This window comes from Ziziphus jujuba, chromosome 7 (genome assembly GCF_031755915.1).
Source record: "Ziziphus jujuba cultivar Dongzao chromosome 7, ASM3175591v1".
Classification (NCBI taxonomy): Eukaryota; Viridiplantae; Streptophyta; class Magnoliopsida; order Rosales; family Rhamnaceae; genus Ziziphus; species Ziziphus jujuba.
The window spans coordinates 1,918,064-1,939,433 of NC_083385.1; the positions used below are offsets into that span (position 1 = coordinate 1,918,064).

At 37.4% G+C, this 21,370-nt stretch overlaps 3 protein-coding genes across 6 annotated transcripts; 1 reads left to right on the plus strand and 2 right to left on the minus strand.

The window, feature by feature from the left end:
- Nucleotides 1–1,346: 1,346 nt before the first annotated feature.
- On the plus strand, nt 1,347–10,164 carry LOC107407816 (uncharacterized). Of its 2 annotated transcripts, none has more exons than XM_016015130.4 (11): nt 1,347–2,368; nt 2,691–2,967; nt 3,089–3,274; nt 3,469–3,621; nt 4,046–4,501; nt 4,762–7,059; nt 7,555–7,754; nt 7,886–8,041; nt 8,202–8,436; nt 8,777–9,084; nt 9,334–10,164. In XM_016015130.4, the coding sequence occupies exons 1-11, from the start codon at nt 1,593–1,595 to the stop codon at nt 9,635–9,637; spliced, it is 5,349 nt and encodes a 1,782-aa protein (XP_015870616.3). In that variant the 5' UTR covers nt 1,347–1,592; the 3' UTR covers nt 9,638–10,164. The 2 variants fall into 2 exon arrangements, with proteins under 2 accessions (XP_015870616.3, XP_048335006.1); XM_048479049.2 differs by having other exon boundaries at nt 2,228–2,368; nt 2,737–2,967.
- Nucleotides 10,165–10,293: 129 nt separating this feature from the next.
- LOC107405186 (pectinesterase) lies at nt 10,294–12,757 on the minus strand. The gene is made up of 2 exons (XM_016012202.4): nt 11,636–12,757; nt 10,294–11,525 (listed from the first exon to the last, which is right to left on the minus strand). The coding sequence occupies exons 1-2, from the start codon at nt 12,675–12,677 to the stop codon at nt 10,831–10,833; spliced, it is 1,737 nt and encodes a 578-aa protein (XP_015867688.1). The 5' UTR covers nt 12,678–12,757; the 3' UTR covers nt 10,294–10,830.
- A 143-nt stretch (nt 12,758–12,900) lies between these two features.
- On the minus strand, nt 12,901–19,053 carry LOC107406759 (sucrose synthase). Of its 3 annotated transcripts, none has more exons than XM_016013828.4 (14): nt 18,905–19,053; nt 16,761–16,894; nt 16,530–16,656; nt 16,247–16,398; nt 15,933–16,125; nt 15,467–15,802; nt 15,261–15,356; nt 14,970–15,143; nt 14,748–14,864; nt 14,498–14,664; nt 14,188–14,412; nt 13,527–14,090; nt 13,305–13,443; nt 12,901–13,184 (listed from the first exon to the last, which is right to left on the minus strand). In XM_016013828.4, the coding sequence occupies exons 2-14, from the start codon at nt 16,856–16,858 to the stop codon at nt 13,146–13,148; spliced, it is 2,427 nt and encodes an 808-aa protein (XP_015869314.1). In that variant the 5' UTR covers nt 16,859–16,894; nt 18,905–19,053; the 3' UTR covers nt 12,901–13,145. The 3 variants fall into 3 exon arrangements, with proteins under 3 accessions (XP_015869314.1, XP_015869461.1, XP_015869331.1); XM_016013975.4 differs by lacking the exon at nt 18,905–19,053 and adding an exon at nt 17,837–17,992; XM_016013845.4 differs by lacking the exon at nt 18,905–19,053 and adding an exon at nt 17,055–17,198.
- Between the last annotated feature and the right edge of the window lie 2,317 nt (nt 19,054–21,370).

Consider the following 21,370-nt stretch of genomic DNA (forward strand, 5'->3'; position numbering starts at 1 on the left):
AAAATGATTGATCAATCAATGACAATAAGATCACTTAATTAAGAAAATCGACAAATTAAAGAAACAACGTAAATGGATGACAGATATATTTGACATTCAAGATTCTCTATGTCTAAAAATCAATCTATTTTCTTTTATGGACGATTTCTTTTTAGAAAAAAAAAAAAAAAAGCATAAAAGAGTTTTTCAATGGAGGTCTAAGTTTTGCCAAAATAAACGAACAGAAATCTAATTTAAGATTGAATGGTGTTTGATTCTTTGTTGGAGACAAAATCTCACAATTTGCAGGACATGTATACAGAAGAACATATTCTCGAGTACTCTACTTAAATTTTTTGTCCACAAACATATTAAATTGATATAGACAAGCAATGTCCAAAAAGAACAAAAATGGATAGACATGATTACAGTGGACGTCTCTCTATCTCTGTGGTATGGGCCCAAAATTAGGCTAATCACCATGTGCTTAACAAGATCAGGTCAACGTAATCCTAAGATTATCATGTGCTTCCCCTCAACTATATCAATCTCTATGTCAATGTCCGATTATGATTATCTATCATACAGGCTTGTACGCCCAAATAACTGGGAGAAACCTACAAAAATCAACTGAAATTATGATTTTCATGTTATTTAGTTGTTTGGTTTTTATTTAATTATGCTAGTTTTTGATTAAATGAGAAGCTGGACTATCAACAACTTACAATACATATATCAGGCTTGGACGACCCATTGTAAGTCTCTGGGCTTCCAAATTGAAGGGAAGAGAGCCTATTATGGGCCACTTAAGTTGTGTAGCAAAGCAGGGCCATAACGTAATATGTACAGTATTATTTTCTTCCTTTTGCTATGAAAAGAAAATACTTCAATAAGCAACAAAAAGAACATGGAAAACACCAGTGCCCGAGCAATCAAGCAAAGGGCAAGAGGCAAATGTGCGGCGATTCTGGCCTTTCGTAACCATACGAGCTGTTTTCTTTGAAATGATAAAATTTCTTCGTCGAAACAAAAATGAAATATGGATCAAATTTAGTTTTTTTTTTTTTTTTTTTAACCAATTCTAGAAATTGAATAGACCTGCTTAAAATTTGGTACTTTTACAGAAATTTTTTTTAAAAAAGAAAAAGAAAAAAACAACCGATCAATTTTCCATTTACAAATTGAATTAAATTGTGCTAAATAACTTTAAATGATTAATTAAGCCCACAATCTGTTTTCCCTTTTTTTTTTTTTTTTTAAAATTTTTTTGTTTATTTTTATTTTTTAATTTGAAAAATTCATTGGCGGTTAATATGGATCGTTGAGACTTTGTATCCTCGGGATCCAATCCCGGGAAAGAAGCCCCAAACCATAACCAAAGTTGGTCCCCACCGTCTGGGCCCACCACCGCTCAGCCGTTTCCCACCGCTTCCATTCTCAACCATCCACTCGCTTTCTTTTCCGTCTAGAGCCTTCGCGCGCTCTCTCTTTCTCTCTCTCTCTCTCTCTCTCTCTCCAACTTCCATCTCTTCTGCAACTCGAAAACAAAAACACAAAAACTAGAATAAAAATAATTCAAAAACTCTCTTCACCTTCCGCGATCAATCCACAATATGAATATCGGTTCAAAATACAAAAACACCAATTTTCAATACCCCTTCAACTTCAGGCCTCACGATAATCTCCGATTCGCATCCAAAAACCCTTTCCGAATCGTCGAGTTCCGTGTCTATCGTCGCCGGAGGCTCAAACTGAACCGAAAACTCGCACTCCGCAACCAGTTGGTTCCCTTCGATAACTTATTCAATAGCTTTGTCTCTCAATTCCCTTCCGCCAATTCATTGGAATTCATAGCTCCTGTACTCGGCTTCGCCTCCGGCATCGCTCTGTATCTCTCGCGTATCAACTCCCCGAAGCTTTCGGAGGTCTCGGATATCGGAGAGTGGATTCTGTTTACCAGTCCGACGCCATTTAATCGGTTCGTGTTGCTGCGGTGCCGGTCGATATCGTTCGAAGGGAGAGAGTTGTTGGAGGACGTGAACGAGAAACTGGTGAAGGAAGAAAAGCATTACGTGAGGCTCAACAGCGGTAGGATTCAAGTTAAAGCTGGTGGCGTTGAGACGGATAGTGATTTGGAGGAGAAATTGGAGTATCAGAGAGTTTGCGTGAATACCGATGACGGAGGAGTTATCTCGTTGGACTGGCCTGCCCATTTGGACCTCGAAGAGGAGCACGGATTGGATACCACTTTGTTGTTGGTGCCTGGCTCGGCTGAAGGAAGCATGGACAGAAATGTACGGTCTTTTGTCTGTGAAGCTCTCAAGCGCGGTTTGTTTCCCGTCCTTATGAACCCTAGAGGTTGTGCTGGTTCGCCTCTCACCACCGCAAGGTATGTGCAGCTATCTTTTCCACTGTGTTCTTGTTTTTTGTTGGTTAATTTTTCTTCTTTCCAACTCACTGGTATAACGTTGCATAGACCTTTTGATGTCCTTACTTGCGCTGAGATTAATTAGAGTAGGCATTTACTAAGGTATTTGTACACGGAATGAAGGGTTCAAAGGAGGTCTAGTTTTCTGTAAATTTTGAGTCTATTTGGTACGTTTTATGATGGACCTGGAGTGGAATAGATACCAATGAATCTGTTGAGTTTTTGATTTTGGGGGAAAAAAACATTTGATAGTAGTACTTGTTAACAAAAATATGTTATGTAGGTTATTTACAGCTGCTGACAGCGATGATGTCTGCACTGCCATACAGTTCATCAGTAAGGCAAGGCCTTGGACGACATTGATGGGTGTTGGCTGGGGTTATGGTGCTAACATGTTGACAAAGTACCTGGCTGAAGTTGGGGAGAAGACGCCACTCACGGCCGCCACATGCATTGACAGTCCGTTTGACTTAGAGGAGGCTACAAGGTTCTATTCTCATCACAGGGCTATTGATCAGAAGCTCACTGATGGACTGATAGATATTTTAAGATCCAACAAGGTGGTTGATTGCTTATTTGTAAATGTAGAAGTGGAATGTTTAATGACCTATTATATTATTGGAAGCATAATTAGTTTTCTTTCGTGTGCTAGTAAATTCATGTTCTGCTCGATTCTGTTAGGCACTGTTCCAAGGTAGAGCAAAAGGATTTGATGTAGAGAAGGCTCTCTCTGCAAAATCTGTTCGTGATTTTGAGAAAGCAATCTCTATGGTGTCTCATGGTTTTGAAGCTGTTGAAGATTTTTATTCAAAATCTAGCACGAGAAGTATGGTTGGGAATGTGAAGATTCCTGTTCTTTTTATACAGGTAAATGGCCTTTTATTTGTTTATGTATTTACTCCCTCAAGTGGAAAGTTTTCCTGGAAAAATGTCCTTTGAGAGAAGGAAATTTTTATAGATTTTTATTGAAAACTTAATTTTCATTACAAGCAGCTAAACTTCTCCCCTCAAAGAAAATCTGAAAGGAATGCCTAACTAGTTTCCTACCCGTTAATTATCAGAATGATGATGGATCAGTGCCTCTCTTCTCAATTCCACGCAGCTTGATAGCAGAAAATCCATTTACCAGCCTGCTCTTATGTTCATTTTTGCCTTCTAATGACATATATGGTGGTGGGTCTGCTATATCTTGGTACCAGCAACTCACAATTGAGGTAATGAATTATCTCTTCCTCTTTGGCATCAAATTTTGACCGAAAGTCAGTGTTCTTGGCATTTCATTTATTGGTAAAAGCTTTTAACATTCTCACATATTGTTTTGTTATTTCTTATTCTCAAAACCATGCTGGGTCACATGATTTAAATCCATTAGAAGTTTTGAATATACAATATGAAATTTGTGGGTTATTTAGCAAAACTTGTTTCAGTAGGCAAGGCCTATCCTATATATGATGATTAGTTTTAATTATAAAATACCGTATATTATTTTCCCTTGTAATAGCTTTTTTCTTGGGATCTTGCAGTGTGAACTACTAATACCAGTGCCAGTTTGAAGGACTTTTTCTAAATCTGGTTTGTCCTGTGACCAAAATAATGAGTTATTATTGTCTTAATTTTTTAAACATTGTTCATATGCAGTGGCTCACGGCAGTGGAGCTTGGACTTTTGAAGGGTCGTCATCCTCTTTTAAAAGATGTAGATATAACCATCAACCCTTCAAAAGGTTTAGCTCTTGCAAATGGCAGACCATCCCAAGACAGTGGAAAGGTTGCTAAGCTACTGGATCTTACTCACTTGAGTGCTTTAAATGGATATTCTGGGGATCGTATGAATGATATGCTTGAAGAAAGTGATGATGCTACTAGCTTAAGCTTAAGATCCAGAAAGGTGTCGCAAAGAAAGTTAGAAGTTGAAGATGCAAAATTGCAGGAAGTGGAAAATGGTGGTAACTCTATTGATGCAGAATTGGTCAACGACGAGGAAGTCAGTCCAGAAGATTCTGAAAGAGGTCAAGTGCTACAGACAGCACAAGTGGTAATGAATATGCTTGATATAACGATGCCTGGTATTCTAACAGAAGAGAAGAAGAAGAAGGTAATGTTTGAAATTACAGGATTTGGTCTGCTGTCATCTTTCTGATCACACTGGATTTCATATCATATGTACTTTTCAGATCCCTGATAATTTCTATTTGCTCTTTGTAACTAAAGTTAGTATCCATTAAATAGCAATTTTTAGGCTCATCGACTCATTAGTCATCAGCCACACATTCAATAAACCGGTTACATTTAAACGAGCATTACTAGTTGTTATCTCAATATAAACAACATCTTTCTGCTGCTGTATTTGAACAGGTTTTAACAGGTATTGATCAAGGAGAGACACTAATGAAAGCTTTGCAAGATGCTGTGCCAGAAGATGTTCGTGATAAGCTTACAAATGCGGTATCAGGAATTTTGCATGCTCAAGGTACAAATCTAAAAATTAATGAACTCCTGGATGTTGCACGGATTTCAAATGTGTCATCAGGATTGAAGTCAAAGATCCAAGAGAAAGTCAGGGGAATATCAAATGAAGAAGGCTCATCTCAGGATCATCATACTTCAGATCAGATGAAAACAGCTGATGATCTGTCGGATAACTCTGTTAACAATCAACCTAGCATCAATAAAGCTTCTGGGGCAGTAGAATCTGAGCTTCATCAGTCAGAAAAATCTCAAAAACCCATCAACATATCCCAGTCTCAATCAGTGAGCAACCAGGGAAGCGAATCTTCCAGTTCTGTCAGGAAGGAAAGTGGTGATCTAGGAAACAATGAAAATGGTGGCGAGAATATTGACAATATTGAGAAGGGATCAGGTGTTAAGCCTAACAGTTCCAGCCATGCTGAAAAGGTAGGTGGTGCTGAGGAAGCAATTGTTGATGAGCACAAGGACCAAAGTGGAAGAATGGCTCAATCAGACACAAAAGAGGAGAATAATGACAAAAATGAAGAGAAATCGGTCCACAATGAAAATAAGATGGCATCAACTAGTATGACAGATGAGGTATCTTCATCTCCAGGATCCTTTTCTGAGGCACAAGTCCAACCAACAGAAAGGGAAGACAATGAAAATCAGAAGATGGATGACAAAAATATGCAGCCTACTCTGGATCAGACCAAGACTAATTCAGATTCTAATTCTCCAACATTCAATGTTTCTCAGGCTTTTGATGCCTTGACAGGGATGGACGATTCTACTCAAGTTGCAGTTAATAGTGTTTTTGGTGTAATAGAGAATATGATAACTCAGTTGGAAGAGGGTTCAGAAAATGAAAGTGAGAACAAGGATGAGGAAATTGATTCTGCATCTGACTCTGTATCTAGGAGTCATCATTTGATCAGCGATCACACGCTGGAAGATTCAGAAGGTACGAGTATTGATCAGAGTGTAGAGGCTGACAGATTAAGTAAGCCCTTAGCATTTAAACACATTGAGAACAGTATAAATTCACAGCATGCTTCACCAAACAGATTCTTAGAGAAGAAACCCTCTCATAGTCCGAGTTCATTTAATGGAAAGGAACTGAACAGTTCTCAGAAAAGTTACAAGGATAATAGCAATAGAAAGAACAATAAATTAGCTGGTAGCAATCTTCTTCTTGATAATTCTTACAGACTTAATAAAGCTACTAATGTTCCTTTGTACATAACTTCAAACGCAAATGGAGGCTCTCTTTATAATGAACGTCTTCATAATTATGTCACGTCTGACAATCCTACTAAACCACTAGATTTGGATACAACCACTGCACTCTTTCTCGACTACTTTCCAGAAGAAGGTAAGTGGATACTCAAAGAACAACCAGGAAATATTGAAAGTTCTGCCAATGATGTTCCAACTCAAAGGGATGTAGACAGAAATATGTCAAAGCAGTCACCTCCAAAGGTAGCTGATGAAGTAATTGAACCATCATATGTAGTATTAGATACAGAAACGCAACAGGAACCGGTTGAAGAATATGAGAGCACTGATAATGGGAAGGAATATGTCGAAATTAATGACAATAGGTCAGAGGAGTTGATGCATTTTGTGAAAAGTGTTGTATTGGATTCATTGAAGGTTGAAGTTGGTCGCAGGCAAAGTACAGCTGGCATGAAAGAAATGGAACCTAATCTTGCAAGAGATATGGAACAAGTGGCAAATGCAGTGTCATTGTCAATTAGACATGACAAGGATCACATCCAACTTTCTGATGTTAAATGCCATAAAATTGACTGTACGGAGAAAATTTGCACTCTTGACGGAGAGGATATTATTAGGGCCATATCGTCTGCTGTTCAGGAGACTAGCTACTTGAGAAGAGCGATTCCCGTTGGTGTCATCATAGGCTCTAGCTTAGCTGCATTAAGAAAATATTTCAATGTAGAAACAGTGCATAGTCAGAATGTTGATGAAGCCAAAAAATCTGGAGAAATTGATCCTGGTATGGTTAATTACATTGAGACTCACCAAATTCCTGTCGAAAAGCCTATGCAGAATGGTTGGTTGGACAGTTCAGTCAGCAGGGCAGGGGGCAAAACTGAATCGAGGAATCTAAAAAATGAGACTATGATGATGGGTGCTGTTACTGCTGCCTTGGGGGCATCTGCCTTCCTGGTGCAGAACCAGGTAATAGTTAATCATTATAATAGATCACTGTTTTTCTTCTTAGGAGCTTTTAAGCCTAGTAATACCATACTCTAGTTATGTGAAATAGGTGCTCATGCATGATTTATTGTTAGGATTCTACTTCTTTAAGTGCCTTTGTAGAACTAGGCGTGTTATTTCTTTGAATTTTACTTGGGATAGGGTACCCGTCTGGATAAAATAGCATTATTATTATTATTATTATGTTTTCAAGTATTAATACAGGAGCCGTTTTAATTCAGTTATATACTTCCCTTAGTTTCTTTTTTGTTTTTCTTGTATCTCATCCATCAGTTTCTTTTTTGTTTTTCTTCTATCTCATCCATGTAGCATTTTTATTGCTTCATTGTGTTAGATCACCTTTAGAAGGAAAGAGTTTACGATTATCTGATATTTCTGTTTGTTTTTTAATTTAAATCAGCTAACCCCTTTTTCTTGTATGTTTTTGCTTCTCATGTGTGCGGTACACCCAAAAAGGATACGTTCAAAGACAGTGAATTAAATTCATCCAAGTCTTTAAAAATGAGAGATAACAATCAAAAGGAGCCTGAGAAACTTGAGGAGGACACATCTGAAAAAGGCCAAAATAACCTGGTCACAAGTCTTGCTGAGAAAGCGATGTCAGTTGCTGGTCCAGTGGTACCCACGAAGGAAGATGGTGAAGTGGATCAAGAAAGGTCTTAGCACATGACTCGTATAGTTTTAAGATTTATGACTTGTCTTCCCTTTGCTCATTTCGGTAGATTTATTACTTCACTTTTTTTTTTCTTTTTCTTTTCTTTTTTTTTTTTTTTTTTTTGGGGACCAGGCTTGTCGCTATGTTGGCAGATTTGGGTCAGAAGGGTGGCATTTTGAGGTTGGTTGGCAAAGTTGCTCTGCTTTGGGGTGGTCTACGTGGTGCAATGAGTTTGACTGACAGGCTCATCGTGTTTCTTCGTCTTGCTGAACGGCCCTTGATCCAGAGGTAAAATCTTTTAGCAAAAAGCTAATTATATAGTAGATAATTCACTGAGGCCAACTGGCAAGCTTATCTGGCAACCTCATTTATCCAAAGCATTACTGTCTTAATATTCTTTTTTTTTTTTTGGGGGCTGATTCTCTCCTGTATCCTGGCATTTTCTTAGGATTCTTGGGTTTATCAGCCTGGTACTTGTTTTATGGTCACCAGTTGCTGTTCCACTGCTTCCAGCAATTGTGCAGAGCTGGACAACAAAGACCCCGTCCAGAATTGCTGAGTTTGCTTGCATAATTGGCCTTTATACTGCTGTTATGATACTTGTAGTGTTATGGGGAAAAAGAATACGTGGGTATGAAAATCCACTTGAGCAGTATGGGCTAGATTTGACGTCATTGCCAAAGGTATGGATTGAGCTGAATCCGCGTTTGGATATGCACTCATGGCTCTTTATCTTGTGTGTAGTTGTCTATTGATTCTATAATTTCTATTAGCATATGTACTGGTTTATGATTTTACTAAATAGTAAAAATTATTTTTTCTCATAGTTGCCTAAGATTTCCAAAAGTATTAGTTGATTCTTTCTTGGTCTGTTTTATATAAGATTTCCAAAAGTATTAGTTGATTCTTTCTTGGTCTGTTTTATATATCTTCGACTTGGTTGTAAATCTTTCATCACATACGTTACTCTCTGCTTTGCTTAGTGCAGACAAAATAAGCTAATATTCAGCCTTTTGCTTGCAGATTCATAATTTTTTGAAGGGCGTGATTGGAGGAGTCATGATTGTATCATCAATTCAATGTATTAATGCATTGCTTGGTTATGTCAGTCTTTCTTTGCCTTATACTACATCTCCTTTAGATGCCTTATCATGGCTCAAAATGAGCGGGAAAATTTGTATGGTTGTTGGTCAAGGAATTATAACAGCAACTGGTGTTGCACTTGTTGAAGAATTGCTATTCAGGTCATGGTTGCCCCAAGAAATTGCCTCTGATCTTGGATATCATAAAGGACTTATAATATCAGGACTTGCATTTGCTTTATTGCAGAGGTTTGTTTGCCATTTGTTTCTTTCTTGTAGGCATTTACCATATTGTATGCTATGCACTCTGGGATGCTGGAACATTTTCAAAAAAAGACTGATTTCGCTTTGTCGACCATTGCTTTCTTGTATGTGTTTTCCATATTGTATACTTTGCACTCTGGGATACTGGAACATTTTCCAAAAAGGACTAGACTATCACTTTGTCGAACATTTCCAAGTAGGAAAATGACGGCCCTTTCTTTCAATGGATTCCAGGTCTCCATGGGCAATACCAGGGCTATGGCTTCTATCTCTGAGTTTAGCAGGTGCTCGGCAGACAACCGAAGGCAGCCTTGCTGTTCCAGTTGGGATGCGTGCAGGAATACTGGCTTCAAGTTCCATCTTGCAGAGGGGTGGCTTTTTAAACTACAAACCTAACTTACCTCTTTGGATTACAGGGACTCACCCATTCCAACCATTCAGTGGGGTAATTGGTTTTGCATTTTCTTTACTATTGGCACTATTTCTCTATCCTAGACAACCTCTGCAGAAGAAAGTGAAGACGACAGGCCATGAATAATCATCCACATGATTGGTGAAAACGACAGGTCATGAATAATCATCCACTTGATTGGTGAACTGCTGGTATGTGTCAGATATGGTGTTGTATTTGCCGATTAAAAACTTACAAAGTGGGGTTCCATTGATAACGTGATTATCTGTTCATATCCGCTTAAAATTATACATATATTATGGGTAGTTAAGATGAAAGCAGAGATAACAGATTTGAGAAACGCAAAAGAGAGAGAGAGAGGAAATAAGGTCATTGGAGTTCAAGTTGCCGCACTGGAGCTTTCAATTTTAAGAAATAGTCATCATCGAATATGCACATGGCAAATTTTGTAAGTAGGAGAGGCCCTTTTTTTTTTTTTGTTTTTTTGAATGCGTAAAAATCGCATAGGAGATATTCCCATTTTACCTCTCACCAACACATTGTACAATGTGTAGAGTGTACTGTAATTGGACCCAACAATTGTGCATAGTCTAGCTTGTTAATTGTACAGTTGTAATTTTCCAAAAATGAATGAAAGTGATTTTATTTGTTCAGAGTTAATGTCACGGAAATCTCTAATTTAATCTATTTTGTTGGATAATTAGTTAACCAATCACTATGAGGTAAAGATCTACCCAAAAAAAAAAGAAAAAGAAAAAAAAATCAATATGAGGAAAAGCGAGAAACCGGATCAGTTAGATGTGATTCAATTACTATAAATTAGAGAATCTCTAGGCAATTTGATTACTATTATAAAAAATAATAATAATAATAATAATAAAAAGTGGGAAAAAGTAAAAAATTTCTCAATAAGTTGTACAATGTGCTTTCCTTTTCCCTTACAATTACAATTTACGGATCTCTTTATTTGAGGGTGGTCACGTGGCCAGAGTGCACCAAATTGTTGGCAAATCCTTAAGGGTGTAGGACCCAAACCGAAACAAATATCTACAACCTACCTCTGAATTGGCTTCAAGTACGGACCATTTAATGAAGAACCATTAGCATGCTTCATTTAGAGGGTTTGGTAGAGCCATGAAAATTTATTCTACTTCCTTCTAGTCTACTTACAGTTAGGGAAAGAAATTCATCGTAACATAAGCTTGTTAAATGCTACAAAGCTTGGCCAGTACCAAACTTCTTTTTTTTACCAAATCAACTCAAGATAATTTTAATGAAAGTATTCTAAAGTACTAAAACTTTTATGGTGATGCTCTCCTTTATGAGCCATAAAAGAGTGGAAACCCAGTTGACTCTAACCAGTCCCCTGCTCCATGCAAAAAAAACCCAACTGTGAACTTCCTTGCAACTCTTTCACTGCAATTACTTCTGTACCCTCCCCAGGTAACCCTGTTTTTGGTATCAGAACCAGGTCCATAATTCAAGTGCTCAATGTAATCTACAGTGTCCACTGTGCTATATTCGTCCCACTTGCACCATCCCTGTGGATCTATCACGTCTCCTAAATAGCTCTTCATCACCATAGTTCTTGAATAGTTTCTCCAAGGCCGACCCAAGAAAGTTGTGAATTTTTTCCTATCAGACACCTTGAAATTTGGTGCGGCCAAAATGGTACAGTTTTGTAACGAAATGCCAGTGTTTTGATTTGGGTCTGTTCTCCCTTGAGCAGTGATCATGTTTGTCTGACCTGGAATTGGTTTGCGAACAATTATCAAACAGTTTTGGAACACTGCCGCTGCGTTTCCAAAGATGAAATCTATTGTGCCTTGGATCGTGCATTCACGATAGAATTGGCGGAGTGAATGAGCATAAAGGGTGTCTTGATATGAGACAAAGTTGCAGCGATAAAAGGCAGAATTTGAGGTCACTCTTGCAGCGACTGCCTGGAACTTTCGCCCACCTGCTGTGTTCTTGATTGTTAAGTCCATGGCTAGGAATTTGTCCCCAGTTACAGCTGCAAAATATTAAGCAAATCTTGGTTCAAAATCTTGATTATCAAATAAGTAAATCTACATGTTATGTTAAGTAAAAGGGAGATGAGAAAAGGTTTCTGAAAGATCATACTTAGAGTTGCTGAAGTGAACGTGGAAAACCCATCCGCAAAGCTTCTAGACCCTGTGATTATGGTTAAATTCATTCCATCTCCAACTAGCATAATGTTAGTCTTTTCCCTGTTGATCTCCAGATTCTCAATGTATATTCCTGCCTTTATTTTGATCACAAATCTTTTTTTGCTTCTGTTAGGAGCCATCTCCAATGCCTCACCTATAGTCTCATAATCCCCACTTCCATCATTGGCGACAATTATATTTGGCATCATGTTTGGTGTTTTTTGCATGAGATTTCTCTCACCGGGTGTCATCCACACTGGGAACCCATTCTTTGGAATTTTGGTAATTGAAATTTCTCTGTCGTTCAAGATTTCTTGCTGGGTTTTTGTCTCCATGTAATTGATCACTCCCAAACAATTACTCATCATTTGAGTTGTAGGACTAAGCAAGTCTTGGAGGTGATCTTTTATACCCTTTTGGTTTTCTGAATCAAATTCTTCCAATTCTAGAACCCCATCAACGCATGTGTTCTGATTCGTCATGGCTGCACTGAGAAGGGTCTTGAGGTTGCCATTTGGGCCATTAAAGTACGCTTTGGATGCATGGTAATCATGGAGGTCTTCAATGGCCTCTCTTAGTTCATAAAGGGTTTGTTCTAACATCTCCAGGCAATCTCTGAGCGCATTCTTTTCCTGGAGATTCAAGTCTTGACGTGTTGAGAGTCCTTTGATGTTCTGATGGTTGCTTGCAACGTATTTCACCGTTTGGTTGATGGTTTTCTCGAGAAAATGATGGAAAGTTGTGAAATTGTCAGCGGAGGGAACAGAAGCGAGGACCGTGAAGCATAAAGAAGGGTAAAGAGTGGTGGTACAAGCATTCTTGATGATTGGATGTGAAAGTGGATATGCATGGTGGGCCAATGTTTGATCTCTTCTGATGCCTAAAGATTTGTTTATCAAGAAGGAAGCAAAAAGAAACGCTGATACGGAGAAAAAGATGAATGCTCTGCCGCTCACTCTGTCCCACTTTCTTGTCATTTTCTTTGAGGACTCCATTCTGAATCCATCCACGATAATCACTGCATTTTCTAATCGGCTACGCGCTTTAGTTGTGTATTGTTTTTATAGTTTTGTCATTTCCCCTTGTAATATGCCACTAATTAAATATCTTTGGGCTTTAGTTTGATGATTAAAATGAAAAAACCTCAGCATTCCAACAATAATTGCCATTCACCGAGAAAAATAAATAGAATGACAATGATATGATTGGGACGGCGGATTGGAAAACTAAATTCGACTTTCATTGAATGAATGGGCTTAACACCCAAAGTTCAATCATTTGCAAACCGGGAATGAAAAAACAAAACAAAAAGACAAAAAAATAATAATAATAAAGAAAAAGAAAAATAAAGACTTTTTTGTAATCACAAATCTCCAAAACAATGACCAAATTATTCCCTCAAACTAGAACTTGGCTTGAGCCAACCAAATGCTTCCCGCCTGTTATTACTTACTCTGCGGCATTCACTTGCCATCATCAACGGCAAGAGGAACATTCTCGGCCTGAAATGTCGAACAAACAAGAAAAATTGATTCATAAGCAGAACAAGGGAAAGGGTTACATGCAGCAAATTTGAGTTCCAAGATTATTTTCTAAGCAAATAGTTTTTAGTACAAACTTACCAATTTACGGTACTTGAGGGCATAAAACATTTCGAGATAGCGACGGCTCTCAAGCCGGTCAAGGTTAGAGACATGTTTCCAAAAGCCATAAACTCCAGTAAGAGTCAACAGCCTCTCAGAGTAGATTTGCCATGTATACCTATGGAGAAAAAACATAACTCATAAGAATTGAGAAAATGGAAATGTCAAAAATAAGGACAAACGTAAAGGAGAGGTTCTTACTTCTCATAGATACGTTTCAAGCCTCCCTGGGAGATTTTGTCCCAGTGAGAAGGGTCTGCCTTGCACTTCACAAAGAAGTCAACAAGCGTGTCTGCTGCGCGATCACCATGGTAAGGATCAATGTGGAATCCAGATTTGCCATGCACAATAATCTCAGCTGGACCACCATTGCAGGTAGCAAAAGTTGGCAATCCACAAGTCATGGCCTCGACAACTGTCAATCCAAAAGCTTCATAGACTGCAGGTTGCACAAAAGCTCCCTTTGTGTCGGCAATGCAACGGTAGAGTTCACCGTTCCTAACACGGTTCATCTGGGATGAAATCCACCTGAATTGGCCATTCAAGTTGTGGGTTTCAATCAGGCTATACATCTTCTTCATCTCAGCTTGCTCCTCAAGATCCTTAGACTCCTTCCTCCGATCACCAGCAACCACAACAAGGTTAACCAGCTCTCTGAGCTTGGCATTCTTACCATACCACTCAACAAGTCCAGTAATGTTCTTCACACGGTCCAACCTTGCCATTGTGAATATGATTGGCTTGTTCCTGTCCTTCAACACACACCTGTTTGAAAAAGCAAGATTAGCAAATGACAATACAGTCAATCATGAAAAAGCAGGAAGAGAATAAGAGGGGGGGGGGGGAAGGCATTGAAACTCACAAGTGCTCCTCATTCTCAACGGAGCTGTAAAGAAGCTCTTCAATTTCAGGGTGGAAAGATGTCAGCCTCTTCTCCTTCTCAGTGTAGGAGAAGTAGATGCTCATGTCTGCTCCAGGAGAAACAATGTTGAACTTGGGGTCAAAGACATCAATTCCGTGAACAACTCTGTAGAGTCCAGGAAGAGTGAAAGCAGTGTGACTCTCGTACTGTCCAACAGTGTCCTTGCTGTAAACAATGGAAAAGGAATCACAATCAGTGTCATAGGAGATAAGCAATGCATAACGAGGAGAGATGAGGATTAGGTTATTACCTTCCAGCAATCTCTTGGAAAGTACTGGTGATAATAAAATCAGTGTGGTTCATGGCTATAAGATCAGCTGTAAACTGGCAAGAGAAGTGGTACTTGTCGTCCAACTTTTTCCAGTAAAGGTCAGAATCAGGGTACTTTGTCTTCTCAAGTGCATGAGCAATGGTACACTGCAAAGTTCAACAAAAAACATGTCAATGATATTATAACCAAATATAGAAACTGTAAGAATCTTAAGAGGGTGGAAACATACCTGCGTTACACCCAATTTATGTGCCAGCAGAGAGGCAACAATGTTTCCGTCACTGTAGTTTCCAATGACAAGATCAGGCTTGCCCTGCAACTCCTTAGAAAGTTCATGCGCAACATCCTGATAAACCAAACAAAGTTGAAATTTTTTTAAGTAAATACTGAGAAAAATGATAGTTATGAATAGTTCTTGTTCTGTAAAGAAATTGTGATTTCAAAACTCTACCTCAGTGTAAGTCTCTAGGTAAGGCCAGACTTCAAATCTTGAGATCCATTTGCGAACCATTCCTTTCTCATCTCTAAATGGAACACGTAAAATATGCGAATGTTCTGTTCCAAATACTTTCTCTAGACGTTGACCACATGTGGTCCCTACCGCATCTGGGAGGAGCCTTGTGATCTACGGTTAAAAAGCAGTAATCAACCATCAGATGGAGGTAAGACAATGCGAGACTAAAATATACAACCAGCGGATGAGAGACTACATATTGAATTAACAGAAGTTCAAGTAACTTACGATGAGGATACGAGGAACAATGTCAAGTCCTTGTTGTTTGATACGATGAAGCATCTCATTCTCCAAAGCACGAACTTGATCCAAGATATAAACAACCTATAAATAAATCAAAAAAAAAAAATTCTTAGAAAACATCAGAGCTCATAACAGAATTTATCATTCAAAAAAAAAATGTCCAAAATAGGGTCGGCAATTTGATAACTGACCTGGCCACCAGTGTCAGGGTAACCCAAAACATTGTCCTGGGCAAAATAACCATGGGGAGAGAGGATGACAACGTTGAAGACCATGGGGATCCTGCCAAGGAATTTCTCAAGAGTGCAAGGATCAGGGGCCTCAAGCAGATCCAAAAGAAGCTGGATCATTTCAAGCACGCGCTCAGCGGTGTCACCCCAACCTCTCTCCAGGCCAATCTCCTGGAACTTGTGAAGGAACTCAGTATAAGGAGTTTCTGGTGCGAGTGTAACCAAGTATTCCTCAGCCTTCCTTAGAACATGCTGAAACGAGTTTAGGTTCTGAATTCTGTCATTCAGCATCATTGACTGTACATCAACACCAAATCATAAACAAATTTTAGTCAAAAGATGTTTATCAAAACCAAAAAAAATTTGAAAGAAAAGAAACACTGTTTCAAGATGATAAAAAAAAAAAAAATGGAAGTCACATGCATACCTTTCCCTTGTGGCAGTGAACTCGGAGGAAATCAAGCAGTGGCTGCATGCTCTCCTTATCATGGAAGAGCTTTGCAGAAAGATGACGGTTGAGGAACTCAACACCATTTCCGATGGACTTGGACAGAGTTGGTTTGGGGAAAGATGCAGTGAAGGGTTCAAAGTCCAGCTCAAGGACAAAGTTTCCATTGAGGCTGAAAAAAAATTGACCAAACATTAATTAGAACTTAAAACAAAAAACAAAAACTGGGGAAAAAAAAATGATCATGTTCAAGACCAAGAAGAGTCATTTAAGATCCCAAAAAAAAGTATTACCTTCCATCCACAAGTTCCTCTTTGAAGTGCAAGTACTCAGCCACTCGCAACTCCTCAACAACCAGAGCGTGGACGTTAACTCTGATGTATTCCCAAACACCAGGCCTTGGACGGACAGCAAGAGCCACCCATGGAGGCAAAACAATAGCTTCCTATATTAAACAAAAGTAGTCCCCAAAGAAAAACAAAAAGGTCAAAAACCACTCAAAATGACAAGAAAGCGAGATTTCATGGATTCTAAAAGCAGGAAAAGAGAAAGTCAAGTTGAACATCTTTAAGTAACCTGTGTGGATCTCAGAACTTCTCCAAATGCCCCATCCAACAATTTCTGCCTATTGGCTTCAGGGATTGATTCAAACTCAGCAATAAGTTGATGGGGTTGCAGAAAACCCTTCCCCTTAGCCTCGATCCTGGTTCAACACCATAAAAAATGTGTTAGAAAATCAGACATTTAAGAAACAAAAATTTGCCACATAAACTGCCAATTATAGTTATAAAGATCTTATACACAAACCTTGAGAGGAGGGCCAGAATTTCATTTCGATGAGCAGAAAGAGTTTCATCCAAACGCTCACGGAGACTGTGAACACGGGTCAGAACACGATCGGCCATGACTAGTAGTACCTCAGTTATTCAGACAACCTTAAACTGCAAGAAAAGAGAAAAAAATATAAATAAAAACAGCAGATCTCAATTATACAAGAACTTCATTAAATAAATATATGGATAATAACCAAAAAAGTCAATAATGCAAACTGGATGATTTTAATATTCTAGAAGATCAAGAATTCTTTGTTCTAAAACCTACCACCCCCACCAACCCTCTAAACAAATATTAATTAGAGTAGTTATGGTTGAACCAATATATAGAGTCCTCAATAGTGCTTGATGAATAATTGTGGAACCTCAAGCGGACTCTGCAAGCAATTAGATCCCAACCACAGACAACAAAATTCTACAACGGTACACCTTGTAGAGTGGCTTCCAGATAAAAAGGTTTGAGGGCATTATTTAAACCAAAAGAAAAAAAAAAAGGGTTCTTAAAGATTATATTTTGGTTAAATATAAGAAAAAAGCTTCAACAGAGAAACATTTTTTTTGGGTAATATTCAACATTCATTATGTTGAATGTAAAGAAAGTACAGAGAAAATGCTGGTTGCGAAGCAGAGTTGACAAAAAGAAAATTTTTTTGACCAGAGAATATATTCATTTTCCATTCTCCTCTTTCTTATAACGGGAAACAGAACCCCAGTCAAAAACAGAACCAGAGTTTCAATATAACACGTTTAATGAAAGGAGTGTATCATTCAACAAAAGCAGCAGCGTTATCAACTTCAAGATCTTCAAAACTAAGAGTCAAAAAGATTTTTTTTTTTTTTTGAATATAACAAAAGGAAAAGACTTTGATCTGGCGTTCATGATATACAGATCTGCATAACTGAGCAGAGCAACCATAAAAGCCAGATCACTGGAAGCTAAAACCCCAAGAACAGAGAACCAGAACGACAAAAACAAAGAGAAGGAAGAAAATAAAAAAACAAAAAAAGGAAAGAAAAAAGAAAATAGAAAAACAGGAAAACAAACAGTACCAAGAGAAACACAGAGGAAAGCGAATGAACGCAATGAGGTGGTTGATTATGCTGATCGTTGTGGAAATTTATAGAGTGGGAGCGCGAAACGAAAAAGTAAAAATGGCCGACTTTTTTTTTTTTATTTTACTTTCCTATTAAAATGTTGGACTAAATGGGGTCCGAAAATCCCAAAGGGTACACGGTAAATCTTTTTGCAATCTTATTTTTCCCTGTCTTAGATCATCCATAAAAGGTTAAAAGATTTTCGCCAAAAATTTTCGCATGGAGGGTAAATCTGTAAAAATGAACAATAAATTTTATTTTTTGGATAAATATAATATTTAAAAAAAAACAAAAATGGAATGTAATATTTATGAGGAGATAAAAATCAAGCTAATTGCCATTTTCTCGAAAGATCTTGATTCTCAAGAAAAAAAAATTCCATTAAAATTTAAAGGTCAAATTGGGACTTTTCTTTTTTTTTTGTTTTTTTGTTTCTGCAAGGCAAGAAGAAAATTGCAAAATTTTTAACCCTTCGGCTGTGAGCTTAAGTCAGAGATGCCGCATGCATTGCATAGGCTGGTGGGTCCTAGCCAGCTTTAGGTGGTTGATTCCGTCTGCTGCTGGTGATGATCACAAGCAAAGACTTTTAGGTGTGTGTGTGTGCATATGACCGTAAAACCTCACCTAGTTGTTGTTGTTGTTGTTTTCTTTTTTTTTTTAAGGATTTGATGTTAGCGGTCTTATCCTTATTCTTTTGCAAATTTACTTTTAAACAGAACTTATATTAGGTAATATAAATAGTTAATGTTTTAAAATTAAGATAAAGATGTATGCATGATACATTATCATAAAGCTGAATGCAGAAAGATCTAAGAAGAATATGCCCCCGGGTCATATTATTATTTTTAGTACTGAAAGAAGCATTTCCTACAGTGAACATATGTTAAAATATATATATATATATATATATATAATAATAAAAAGTAGAGAACATTGTAACACATGAATCAAACAAGCGTATACTTATACATAAAATAGAATAGAAAAAGAAGCATGATTTGCCAGAAATAATTCTTCTTTTACCTAAATGAAATACTCCCACCGATACTCTTGAGGAAGGAAATAATAATGCCAAAGAAATGAAACAGAGAGAGAAAAAAAGAGAAAGGAAATGAAGAAGGAGACGAAACAGAGATCCGAAATAAAATGAAGAAACGAAAATAGGCAAGAAAGAATGGAGGAAATGCAATGAGGAGAAGGAAGGCAAGAGACCCTTTTTATAACAATAGCTCTTCTTCACCTCACCTTCCTCCCGTAGATAAGTCTTTGAGAGTTGAGAGAGAGAGAGAGAGAGAGAGAGAGAGAAAGAGCCTCTGTTTCCGTGAACAAACCCCAATATTACTGCTATACCTTCCTGTGGTTTCACAGTTGCTTTCACAAAACCGCTTTTCTCTGTCTCCCACTTCCACTCTCCCCACCATTTTTTTTTTTTTAAAAAAAAAAACTTTTGGTATATCCATTTTTTCATTTTAATTTTTTTTCCTCTTATTAAGTTGGATTTTTTTAGTAAATGACTATACTTTGAAAATTAATATAAAATCTCCTCTCTGGATCCACTCTCTTTCATTTGTTTATTTCTTTCCAATTCAGTGATGAATGCACTCAAAAAGTGAAATGGAATTTTTATAGCTTCCTCTGGTCTTTGACTATTTTTTGGTTTGCCGTAGTTGGTGTATTTTAATATAAATAACAATAACCTCCACTTCCCATAGAAAATCTGAAAATGGCGACGACGGCTTGGTACGTATTGGTGCGGCTCATTGAAATTTTTCCCGACTCCCAATCCCAACAAGTGGGTGTTTCCGTCATTTAATAAATAAAATCAATTTAATTTTAACCCGTGAAAATGAAAATTTATTATTATTATTATTATTTTAAAGAAAAAGGAATCACTGAGCTATCAAAAAGACAGTCATGGCGCGCCAGTTGCGGTACGTACGGTGCGGGGTCACTTTGTCTGGAAAGTGAAACAAAACAAATTCCTAGCTCTTTCTTTGGGGTGATGTGGCACGTCGTTATTGGGTGCTGATCGGTCCCCTTTGGAGACCTCAGGGGCTGTATCAGCTCAAGATTTAGATATTGTATGGTCCCTACATGACACGTAGCCAGTGGGACCCAAACAAAAAAACTAAGATTATTTTCGTGGGGTGTTTGTCAGTCTGAGTGTATCACGGCCAGGACGGCCGGTGGATAAAATTTTTCAGTGGAAAAGGAGACAGGAGCTAAATTCCCGATGTCTGACGTGGCAAAACGAACCGACAAAAATATAGACCTACCTAATTTTCGGGTTTTGGTGTAAGAAGCAAGTATATGCGTTTAAGACGAACGACGAACCAGTCCAATTAATATATATATATATATATTTTTATTTTTCAAGTCGACCTTAAATCCCATTCGCTGTGCCACGCACATTTTGGTGGTTTTAAGGGAACACAGTTTTAATCTTCAAATTCGTGGGGTGAATCACGTGCTATGTTTTATAATTAAAACTACGGTTTTTGGCATTTCTTTTTTGTAATTTTCAACCGTTTTGGCAGCATATACGGTTTCTATTCATTAATAGAATTAAGAAAAATAATAATAATAATAATAATTGCGTGGCGGTTTTAAACGGGAGATTAAATTGGAACAAGGAAAACGAGGAGAGCCGTGGGTTTGGATTGGATAGAGATGGTGGGGCCAAGCTCTCAATTTAATTGGTGGATATTGGGGCCCAGTCCAACTGGCTGCAACAAGTTTGTTTATGTACTGCCCCTTTAGATTTCACATCATGGCAGAGTGACAACATTAATTTATTAGACAGCTTGTTTGTGTTGTTGTACGACCACTTGACCTTTCTAATTTCTTCAATTTTGCTCTTTTTTTTGGAGTAAATTTTCGGCTTTTTTTTCCCATGAAAATTGAAATTGTATTCTTTAATTTGATGAGTATATAAACGTATGATTCTATTTATTTTATAATTTATTTGTGAAGATTATACTTTTGAAGATCTTCAATGATTATTTTTTTTTATTGTTTTTTTTTATCATTTATAATAATTTATCATGATTTTTTCTGATTTATGATATACACAACTTTATAAATTAGATATAAAAGCCTTACTTAATTAAATTAACTTTGTTTGACTATTTAATATTAGAATTTTTGAAATACTTGTGTTCCCACACATTGTTGGAACATATACAATTTTTAGTTTAGGTAAGTTATTTTTAGTGCTTGGAATATGAAAAGTATACATATCAATTCTAATTTAGGAGACATCGATTTATTTTATTTTATTTTATTTAAGGGTTACCTGAATAGGAAAAATTGGAAAACCCATTGTCCTAATCAGTCTATATTATTATATATAAAAACAGAACACTCATTTGTCAATTTCTTATTTAATTATCACTAAACCGTGAATTAATTTAACTTGCATGCGCACCTATGAAAAGTAAAATAATCAATTTGCAAATAGTTTACTTGTTTAGTTCATAAATATTATCG

Excerpts from the sequence above, each read along its gene's own strand:
- LOC107407816 (XM_016015130.4), top strand. The coding sequence starts at position 1,593 with ATGAATATCGGTTCAAAATACAAAAACACCAATTTTCAATACCCCTTC. Across the intron at positions 2,968-3,088 it reads ATATTTTAAGATCCAACAAG|GCACTGTTCCAAGGTAGAGC; the intron begins GTGGTTGATTGC and ends CGATTCTGTTAG. Across the intron at positions 9,085-9,333 it reads GCATTTGCTTTATTGCAGAG|GTCTCCATGGGCAATACCAG; the intron begins GTTTGTTTGCCA and ends AATGGATTCCAG.
- LOC107405186 (XM_016012202.4), bottom strand. The coding sequence starts at position 12,677 with ATGGAGTCCTCAAAGAAAATGACAAGAAAGTGGGACAGAGTGAGCGGC. Across the intron at positions 11,526-11,635 it reads GTTCACTTCAGCAACTCTAA|CTGTAACTGGGGACAAATTC; the intron begins GTATGATCTTTC and ends AATATTTTGCAG.
- LOC107406759 (XM_016013828.4), bottom strand. The coding sequence starts at position 16,858 with ATGGCCGATCGTGTTCTGACCCGTGTTCACAGTCTCCGTGAGCGTTTG. Across the intron at positions 15,803-15,932 it reads TTCACTGCCACAAGGGAAAG|TCAATGATGCTGAATGACAG; the intron begins GTATGCATGTGA and ends GTTGATGTACAG. Across the intron at positions 15,357-15,466 it reads ACCCTGACACTGGTGGCCAG|GTTGTTTATATCTTGGATCA; the intron begins GTCAGTTATCAA and ends ATTTATTTATAG.